The 10,891-nt window shown below is 39.6% G+C and overlaps 1 protein-coding gene across 2 annotated transcripts in view; it reads left to right on the top strand.

The window, feature by feature from the left end:
- SEC24B (SEC24 homolog B, COPII coat complex component) overlaps positions 1-6,053 on the top strand; it is a 48,567-nt gene extending 42,514 nt beyond the window's left edge. Inside the window, exon 23 of one of the 2 annotated variants that reach the window (XM_039379874.1) lies at positions 221-1,054. In XM_039379874.1, coding sequence (XP_039235808.1) covers positions 221-335 — 115 coding nt within the window. In that variant the 3' untranslated portion in view covers positions 336-1,054. Of the gene's footprint in view, positions 1-220 lie in introns of both variants that reach the window. The other variant, XM_027736447.2, reaches the window with a different exon arrangement.
- The last annotated feature ends 4,838 nt before the right edge of the window (positions 6,054-10,891 follow it).

Genomic DNA, 10,891 nt, shown 5'->3' on the forward strand with positions numbered 1-10,891 from the left:
TTTATACTCCTTAAAAAGATGCTGTTGTTTGATAGTGTATTGCAAACTTCAAGGTTTTTTCCTAGACTTTAGATTATTTGCAATTTTAGTATCTTTGGACTGAATGTAGATTCCAAAGGACAGTAAGAAATTTTTTAGACCTTAGGCCTCTGTTTGAATTTTGCAGTGGATTTTTTGCTCAATGTTTGATTTTGCTCAATACCTTCCTCTCTTCTTTCAGAGATGAGAACCCTGCCAAAACAGATTTTTTTCAGCATTTAATTGAAGATCGGACAGAAGCAGCTTTCTCATATTATGAGTTCTTACTTAATATTCAACAGCAGGTTTGTAAGTGACCAAGGAATAAATAGAAGAAAAATTCTGACTTCAGACAGAAGATTGGGCTGAGAGAAGCATATGGAAAGTTACAGAAGTGGATGCTTGTTCTTCACAATATACAGTGACAGCACTGTTTTGGAAGCTTTACAGCTAAAGAAGTATACATTTCCAAAAGAATTTTGCAGATTTACTTCAGTCTCAAAGTGCTAGGAGTGATGAAGCTGTTTCACTAGTAAACTTTAAAATTGGTTTGTACACGTATCCAGTTGTGCAGCGGTATGGTGCTCTGTTTATTGCAAGCTGGTGAATTTATGTAGCTATGTGGGATGATATTTCTTAACAAAATGTACAATTAGGTAAAGCCTTTTTTCTTACATTTATTATAGTAGCCCTTCCAGATCCAAATCCTTAACAGAGATGTCAAAGGGCAGTGATGTATGTTGGTTGTTTATATGAATTTCTTTTTAAGAGGAATGATTCATATTTACTAAAGACTTCAGCAAATTCCCTGTGAAAGTTGTAGAGTTTCAGTAAAGTAAATCAATTGTAGAAATAAAATATATAATGTACATAAGTATTACATTTGTAAAGAAAATGTAAAAAAATGTAACTAAAAAAAAGACTTAGCTCAGTGTGCAGAATTGTTGAGTGCTCGATGATGATGAGTTGTTTTGTCCCAGGCTAGACAATGAAGTTGACTAATAAAAACATGCTAAAAAATGTATAATTGTAGAAGGAATACAGCTGCTTCTTCTGTTAATTTTAGGCGAATTTATTTATGATTGGCTTACTAATTAACAATATTTTGCTTCATCATGTGGTTTTATATTTATGTAAGTATAACCATTTTGCAACTAAACTCTTACCGAAATGAATATTGAAGAAAACATGTTTACCACTTTATTTCACAGATCTGTGGAAGGGAGGAGAAAACACTGCATAATCTGAAATGAGCTTTTAATACAAAATTCCTAAACCCCTTCTTATGTATTATCCTCAAGAAGGCATATCTATTAACTTTGTTTTATGTTCTGTAACTACTGTAGTCTTGGTCGAGGTTTCTGTAAACTTGTGTTGTCTGCCCTTTAGAGTAAGTGTGGGTAATCACTCACACTTGTTGGTTTGAGTTCTGCTGTGATCTAAAGAAAAAGAAGAGGTGATGTAAAAATTAATTACCTTACATCAGTGAAAGTAAAGGCTTTAAAATGACAAAATTCAAAATGTAATCACACTTGCGTATTTCAGAAACCTTGTTCTTGCTAAGGTTTTGGTAACTCAACGGTTTGGGCTTTTCGATAGATTTATGTCAGATTTTTTAATTTGATTGTTGAGATGGTTTTGTTAGGTTGTTTGTTTTGGTTTTTTTTAGAGACACATTAGAATTAATGCATAAAGCACAATCACTTATACTTAGTATTCTGAACTTTATCTGTTTGTTTTAATGAAATGTGACTACAATTAAATAATTAAGTACGAAAAAAGTAAATTATGATTAGTATGATTACATTTTAATTTAATGTAGCCTTGAAGATGCTAACGTATTTTAAGTGCTATAGCCCCTGAATCAAATAGTCAAGGAGAAAATGTACTAGCTATGGTTTGCAAATGCTTTAAAAGCTACAATAATTAAATTCCGCAAGTAGTGTTATTCTGCATGTTAGCACAAACTCATTGTTTGGAGAAGATACCTTATAAGTTATATTTGTGTGCTGTCCTTTACTAAATGTGTTTAAGTTACCCAAAGATTACAAAAGAGAAACTTTCCATTTAGTAGATCAATATTGTGTAATAAATGTCTGCGGCTATGCTGAATGTTGTCCCTAAATGAGACCTCTAGGATCTCAGTGCTTGTTTGTAGATTAATTTGCATTGGGTGAAAGCTGAAGCGTGGGGCATCTTAAAAATCATTTATATTTGCAAAGACAAGAAGGACATGTTACAGTTTAAATGCTCCATGATAGATGCTTCTGATTTGTGAGTTTGGTATTGATATCTGGGAACACCGTATGCCATGATTAATTGCAACATATTCTGTAAAATCATTTCTTAAAGCTTTATTCTTCTATGGGGTTTTGTATATAAAAATTATGAAAAGTACATCTTGAGAGCTATTTGTTCAGTAAAATTATTACACAGCACAGAGAATATAGCTTTTTTATTATTAATTTTAGAGCATACCTCCATTGTGACTGATGTTTGGTTTAAATTTTAAAAAGACAGTCTCATGGAAATATCTTGATTTTGAAACATCTCAGGATTCAGGATACTGATTTTAGTGGTTTGATCACTAGAATATCTGTAGGCATGGCAAGAGTACCTCTCTGAGGGGGGCCTGGCGGTCGTGGTGGACAACAAGCTGTCCACAGTCCAGTGTGCCCTTGTGGCCAAGAAGGCCAACGGTATCCTGGGGTGTATTAGGAAAAGCATTGCCAGCAGGAAATGGGAAGTGATCCTGCCCCTCTACTCAGCCCTAGTGAGGCTGCATCTGCAGTGCTGTGTCCAGTTCTGGGCTCCTCAGTAAAAGAGAGACATGGAGGTCCTGGAGTGGGCCTGGTGGAGAGATACAAAGATGATGAAGGGACTGGAGCATCTCTTATAACGAAAGACTGAGGGAGCTGGGCCTGTTCAGCTTCGAGAAGAGATGACTGAGAGGGGTCTGTGTCAATGTCTCTAGGTATCTCAAGGGAGGGTGTCAGGAGGATGGAGCCAGGCTCTTCTTGGTGGTGCCAAGCAATAGGACAAGAGGCAATGGGCAAAAACTGATGTACAGGAAGTTCCACCTGAATAGGAGGAGGAACTTCTTTACTACGGGGGTGAGCACGCACTGGAACAAATTGGCCAAAGAGGTTGTGGAGTCTTCCTCACTGGAGATACCCAAGAACCATCCGGATGCAATCCTGTGCAATGTGTTCTAGGATGACCCTGCTTGAGCAGGGAGGTTGGACCACATGAGCCCACCATTTGGTCCCTCCCAACCCTCAGTACTTTGTGATCTAAAAGACAGTTTTTCTTACAATGACTTGGATCACAAGATATACATCAAAAGATTAATTCCTACCAAGGGATGTACTGTGAAGCTCAATAAGGTTATTGCCTACTGAGTAAGGTTTTGGAGAAGAGATAAGAGGTATGCTTTCATATCTGCTTAAATAAAGTGCTGAACTGTCCAAGGTAGCTCTCCAGCCATTTTAGGGATTGAACTTTTCCCAAAACGCCTTCTACACCGCAAATATAAATCATGCCTATTTGCCAGGGAAGATGTCCCCCAGCCCCAGCTAAGTCAGTCTTTGGGTGATCAGTTCAAATTCTCAGTATTTTAAATATTGACACTAGGTGTTCTTTTCATGTCTTAGTTCTAAAAGCAACATCTTGTACCTCTTTTACCAACTAAGTAGTATGGAAGTTCCTGTGGGAGACATTAAGAGCCCAGAAAGCTCTTAAAATGGTAGGACACATAATGCAGCTTCCAAGAAGAGTTATTGATCTTGATTCTTTATTTTGTTCTTAAGCTTATTAGAAATAAACCCATTTATTAATCTTGCTTAACCTGGCAATGGAGAAAAGATGACCAGGTGCAAGTAATTTTGTTTGGCTTTGGTTTTCTGTACTTTTTGTCATGTACTGAAAAGATGGTTTTGTCAAAGGTCACTTGTTAGTAATACTGAGAGTCAAGAGCCTTTCAGTAATTTTAAATGTGGAGTCATGTTTTTTTAGGCCAAGTAGATCTTAAGAATTTGATGCTAAAGTTACAAGGTATGGGACACGAACGGGTTAATGAGAAAATAATTGCAACCTCAGTCAGTGATTTCTGTAGTTAGAAGTATTAGCTTATGTATAAGACTCTGGAAAGATCTCATTTTGATTTCAGTTTTGGAGTATATTTTCTCCCTGTGCTGTATTCTGATAGTGGGCAGGATATAACCCTTAAAATACCATTTTCAGTGGTGGGGAGTGTGGAGGTCTGAGGCTGAAAATGGCAACGAATGTGTCAGTTACTGTATAAAATTACTTGAGTGACTTCTTGCTTAAAAGCAGTTATTTGGATTTCAATGCATGTTAAATCTTTTATATGAAATTTTCTGGTAATTTGTTCTGAAAAATGGTGGAGGGATGTTTACATACACTATTGCTTCTCAAATTTTCATAATTAGAATCAGACATATTTCTGAGTTTTAGCATACCAGGATTTTTGGTACAGTTGTGTTGGGAATTTTAAAAGGGGAATGGAGAGACTGTAATAATGTTTATTTCTTTACCTGTCAGCCTCTAGAATTAAAAAAAAGAAAACCATTTCTAGAAGTCTAGCATGTCTTTACTTAAACTGATGTTATGTAATATTCAAATGTAGGAATCTGGAAAAGTATGCTTACAACTATTGCAATGAACTGAGATTGAAGTCTCTCTATAGAATATTTTGGTTTTCCTCACAAGCTACTGATGATGCCTTTTCATGAAAAATCCAAAGGCATTCTACTTACTTGAGTGTAGCAAGAGAATTCTCACATGATTAGTGTTGTGTAAAAGATTATCACAAGAGCAATGAAAATTCAAATAACTACAAAATAGATCTTTCTTCAGTTTATGCCTCAGTCATGAATTCTTACTGTTTTCCACTTGCAGGGCCTTTGTGTTTTCCTTTATAATTTTGATAACTAGGAAAAAATTAAATACTTCACAGAATTTCTTCTTATTTTCCTTTGAGGGTCCTTAGCAAAACTGATGGAGCTGCCTAATTAGGAGTATCAGTCATGCACAAGATTTTAGCAGGTGCACACTACGGAAGATAAATAGAGGAGATGCAGAACTCCTGGAAATGTTTCACAACCTGTTTAAAAAAAGCAATTTTGTAAAGGAGAATGAGTTTTAATCCTTTTTCTTGCACTTGTTCGTGTTTATGATTATCTGTTATATTTTCTTAAAGCTACTTGCAAGGGTTTTATTTGATTTTTCAGATGTTAAGAGGAGCCTATCCTAGAGGCATCCATTCAAAGAAAAGCGAGAATTTTACACAGGTCAGGAGTGTTGGAAGGAAGTACTGTTAGGCTAGCAATTAGTATAATACTATTTTTCTTGTGTATATCAATGTGAGTAGAAAGCCTCTGCTTGCAAGACACTGAGCCTTTGTGGGATTCTTGAGTGAAGTGATTATTGACATAAGAATCCTCAAGCATGAGAAAGAGTTGGTGATAATTAACCATCTTTGTAATCTGTTAGCTATAGGAAATACTATTCCTATATTATTTGAAAATATGTTTAAAAATAACAAAATGTTTTAATGTTAGAAAATCATTTGGGGAGGGAAAGTAACATTTAGGAAAATACTTTTTATTGTTAACAACTTCTGTAGATATGATGCTTTCAAATATTTCTGCAGGCTGTAAATTTCGGCTTTTATGAATATAAAATGTTACTAAAAGTTATCTGATCACGTAATGCAGAAGCAAAGAAAAAAAGTAAAATATGTAGCTAAGGAATTCTCTCTGTTCTTCTCTTTCTTTTTAGCAGCTGAATACAATGCCTTCGTTATCTGAAATAAAGCTTAGGAGAAGCCAGGACTAAAAATAAAAGTAGAATCAGTGGTATACGTGCTGGATGTCTTCATCCAGCTTGCTGAACATGTGCAGAGCTTCAGAAAGATTGGTGTTTTGACTATCAATTTTAGCAATTTCTTGCAATATGGCTGTATTTCTAAGTGCCTTATATGTTTATTTAAAATAAAAAGCTATCTGAGTTTCCAAGCTTCCCCTTTTCCCTCATCGAAGCTAGTATTTTTAATTACCAAAACTATTTACATGAAAGAATAATTTATTCTTGGAGAGCAAGTGTGAAATCTTTCAGCCTTCTAAACACATTTTGAAATTTTTAAGTTCCTGGAAAAAGAGTGGAAACTGCCTCTGCAGCCATGACTCCGGCATCTCTAGCAGTGCACATGGATTGGTTCTACAGGAGGAACGCAGTCGTTGAGGAAAGCAGCGCACAAGGGCTCTGTCAGCTGCTCCATCACCATCATACCACAGCTGGATCATCGAGCAGAGTTGCCCATTCACCTTCTCTGACATCCTGTCTCCTTTAAGAGTAACCGGTATCCGATGGTCAGGGTGAAACTTGAGAAAGCCCTAGTGTGTAAGCTGTCCTATCCCAAGTCACGTCTCTACAGTATGTATTTAGAGATCACCTTGGTATGTAAAACCCTGTCAGCATTTTTGTTAATCGGAATAAGTGAGTATTGTTGACCATATATTGAATAATTTCTTCTAATGAAAGGTTTTGCAATCTAACTACGCAATCTGTGGAGAAAAAATTTTTTTCTTCTTTCTGAGAGATGCTGAATGCTCTGTAGCTTCTTGAGGTGGACCGAGCAGGAGGTAGTAAACTGCTCTATACCCTTCTTTCTTCAGTACACTGTTATGTTCTCTCCTTAATTTACTTTCTAAGGCTTTTTCTAAGGCTTTTCTAAGTTTCTCTGTGTGTTTAAATTTCTGATGGTGTTCATCTGTTCTTCCCACACCACTTGATAAGACTATACTTGAGATAAGGTGCATGGTATTGTGCAAGGTATCACAAACGGCATTGCATGAACCGGTTTACATAAAGGTAAAGGTGAAGTGTGTCAAACTGTGCATAGCTATTACTAACTCTCAGATACTAGCACTGAGTTCTTAGGCAGAGGTTTCACTGAGATGCTGTCACCAGAAGGATTGTGCTGTGTTCTGAACAGTTATTGCTTCCTATCCAACAACGATGACATTAAGTTTGCAAGTGCTCATATTTTAAGCCATCAGTCATGCAGAGGTGTAGTATAGGTCATTAAGGCTTCCCGAGTGAGGAAAGCCACTTTCTAAGCTTTCTTTTTAATACTGCAGGTGCCAAGCTAAAGGTTTGAGCTCAGTCTCTGATGGACTGATACAAAAGGGAAAAGAGCCTGAAAATGGCTGAAGCTCTGCCCGGCTGGTGTATCAAGGGAAGAGGGAACAGCTGAACTTTGACATCGTGCTGCTGCTCTCTGATGACAGATTGCCCTGCCTTGAGCAGGAGCTGGGCCTGGAATGACTCCAGAATTGAAACTCTAAACGGGAGCTCTCCACCCATATCTTTCTGTTGTGTTGGTTGTGTATTTCACTGGAGCTGTGGCTCCGGTGGCAGGTTAGGCTGATTTCCCTGCTTAGTGGTGCCCAAAGGGGAAGTTTGGCCTTGTCCCCCTACTCTCCCACCTCCTCCATTTTGTCAGCGGCAACAGTTCATGCCACTGCTTGTCTTGAGACACAGGTATTCACAACTGGACAGCCAAATAAACTCAGCAAATTTCAAAGTATGCCTGTGGCATTCACGTCTCCCTGTACAAACCATGCCTATTGTTTCAGCTGCCTGCAACATTGTGAGTGCCCAGCACCTTGAGGGATGGGGAATATAAACTTCATTTTATCTGCCAGAAAAGTGTGAGTGATAGAGACCTAGTAACTAGCAGGACTCTGCTCTTTGGGACCCTGAGGTTGTAAGGAAGACTCTTCACTGAAAAGCTACATTGGTTTTCGTACCTGCTGCACAAAGGCCTAGTGGGCTGCTAAAGTTGTATTGGGAATACTTAATATTAATTACCATACACAAACAGTAGTCTTTGCCACTGATGCTATTCTAAGTGAATTCTTAGTGAGTTGGCCTGTTGCCACCCTGAGGTCTATTTCCACGTCAAGCCACAGCCTTTCCCTTTTAGGCCTGTTCTTTCTTCATCTGAACCTTTGGGGGAGGTGGGCTTTGAACTATATTCTATGTATTGATTTCCTGCCCAGTGCAAGCCATGTTTGTGTGTGCAATCCTAACCTGAATAATAGCTTACTGCTTAGCTGTGATTTTTTGAGGCTTTTGTGCCTATCAAGAAACAAGTGATCCTCTGTGTCATGCCTGTATTGTTTCTAAATGTGATAATTATTTTTGTAAGAATTTATGCATAAAAGAGATATTTACAAGCCAGAGGAAGCATATAAGAAAGTATAAGCAAATTTTAAGAGACACAGTAAAAAGACTCAGAAGAGGGAGGAAAAAATGTTATGACTCAGGCTTCTGCTCTACTGACTAAATACTCGAGTACAATTTAGACAGATTGGCAACTCTGTAATAAGAGTGTAATTTATGATCCTCTGCCTGGCACTAGCACTAAGCACTTCTCATTCCTTGAGTAAGAATTTATCTCTGTAATTGGAATCCAGGTATTTCCCTATAGGGTGTCATGCCTTCCAGCAATTTATCTAGAAAATCTTATGGGCATGATCCCCTGCTCTATGAAAAATACAGAGCTTTTGTTTGTGTTCTGTGTGAGTTGGTGATAGGTCTCATTTCACTCTTTCTTTACTAGAGAAAGAGGATTACTATGCTAGTACTGGCAGAGCTAATATTTTGCAATGATCTCTTCTATACTTTGAAGAGAGATTTTTTTTCCCTCTGTGCACGGGGAGGGAACATAGTTTTTCCTGGTGAAAAAGTTGGTCTTTAAATTAAGTGGCACAGTGTTGATACCATGTCCAAGAGGAGCAAAAAAACTTTATGAAAACACAGAAGTTTGGGTTTCATTCTTGTGTCTTTGGGGAAAATTCAGGCTGTTTACTAATGACTTGTAAAGGCAGTTGCTCAAGCAAGGCTTGAGATCTTAGCTCATGTTTTGCAGCAGCTTTTCATCACCAGATGCAAGGTAAATCTTTCAGCATAGACATAGTTTTGAAAAGATGTATCATTATTCCATTCCATTTTCCATTTTGAACTGTGGTATGCAAGAGTTAAAAAACCTTTAGCTATTGGTTTTCAAGTAAGATGCATTAAAAAATTTTGTTCCAGGAGTATGCTGGAAGTAGTAGTAGGAAATCCTGGTGTTGTAGATTAGGAAATCAGGGGAATTTTCCTTCCCCCTGCCCCACTCCAAGGTAAAGAAACAGTGAGCGGGGGGAAGGGAGGTTATTAGCATTACTAAAGATGTAGCTAGCCTGGGTCGATTGCCCACTTAGGAGAAAGAAAAGGCTGGGCGGGGAAGCGGAGCAGGGGGAGCCCTGGCCGGGAAGGGGAGAGGGGTGGTGTGTGGCTGTCTCGCTGGGTGCAGACAGGCAGTTTGTTGGGGAGGGGGACTGGAGGTTTAGTTCCCTTTTTGGCTGTTGATCCTGGGGAGTTCGACCTCTTGTCCTGTCGGCTTTGACCTGCCTGACTGTCCCGCCCGCCGGAGCTGCTGTGTTTCATCGGAGAGTTTTGCTTGCCTGCGGGAGAGGAGTTTTGGAGACACCACCGCTTGAGACTGCAGTGAGTTCTTGCCACTCGAGACAGCGGTGAGTTCCCGTGGGAGTGGGCGGCCTGCCTTCCTTTTTGTCCCCACGGAGACGAGGACCCCCCATCTCCTCGGCTTCCCCCACGCGGCCTGGGACCACCCCTCCGGTCCCCTTTCTCCCGCGGGTGACTGCCGGAGCCCACAGCGCCCCTGCCGACCACGACCGGGTACTGCAGGTCCTGCACCTTCCAGCGGCCCAACAGCGCCCCCTGCCGACCACAACTGGGTACTGCAGGTCCTGCACCTTCCAGCGGCCCAACAGCGCCCCCTGCCGACCACGACCAGGTACTGCAGGTCCTACAGCTTCAGCGGCCCGACAGCGCCCCCTGCAGACCGCAATTAGGACCGTGTTAAAGGACAGAGGAGTATTCTTTTAGACTTGTTGTTGTGGTTGTTGTTGCTGGTGTTGTTGTGTTTTGTGTTACTTTTTTTTTTTCTTCTTTTTTTTTTCTTTTTTTCTTTCTCTTTTGTACCAACATTTATATATTTCTTAATAAAGGGTTGTTATTTCTCCTGGTTTTTTTTTTCCACATTTTCCTCGAGTAAAGCCCCTTAAATTGACATTACAATTGCAGAGAGAGAGGAGTTTGGTCTACCTCACAACTCATCCTCTTTAGCAAGCAGTCCAGTCTTTTCAAACTGAGACATTTTTGGCGCCCAACGTGGGGCCTGGAAAGAGGAAAGGTGGAAAAAGAATAACTACCCTTTGTGTGAGTTACGCGCTCGTGTGATTGACACGCGTTTTTTGAACTTGTAGGCACCATGATGTTAGGGGTTGTTGCTTTCCTCTGGCATATAACCATGCCAAGATACCTGTCCCACCTGTCAACGTGTTTCAGTTCGGATACTAGTACTTACATTGCAATAAGTACCTTCGAGATTGTGCATTTGATATATGACACGGCAAACTCAGCACCTGTGGTTTTCATCCGGAACATATCCTCAAGGATGCGCTACTGCTCTAGCCTAAGCTGTTTTCTCTGGGGTTTTGAGGATAATAGTACCCATTCTTATGGGGACACACAGGGGAATGCACGCGCCCAACCCTTTATTCAGTTCCCTTTTGGATACAATACAGTGGTCTCTGGGAAGTTTAAATCATTTTTAGATATCCGAGACATTTCAATGGTTGGGCTTTTCATCCTAAATTGTGCCACTATAGCATACCTGATATACCAAGCCAAGGCCAAGAGTTACCGAGAAGGCGTTTAGGAGCCTGACCCAGGGGTGGAAAACCTCGAATGGCGTGGGTTATGGGAGGACATGGGT

Source organism: Pipra filicauda, unplaced genomic scaffold (genome assembly GCF_003945595.2).
Source record: "Pipra filicauda isolate LSUMZ 115617 unplaced genomic scaffold, ASM394559v2 scaffold17_size4572894_pilon, whole genome shotgun sequence".
Lineage (NCBI taxonomy): Eukaryota > Metazoa > Chordata > Aves > Passeriformes > Pipridae > Pipra > Pipra filicauda.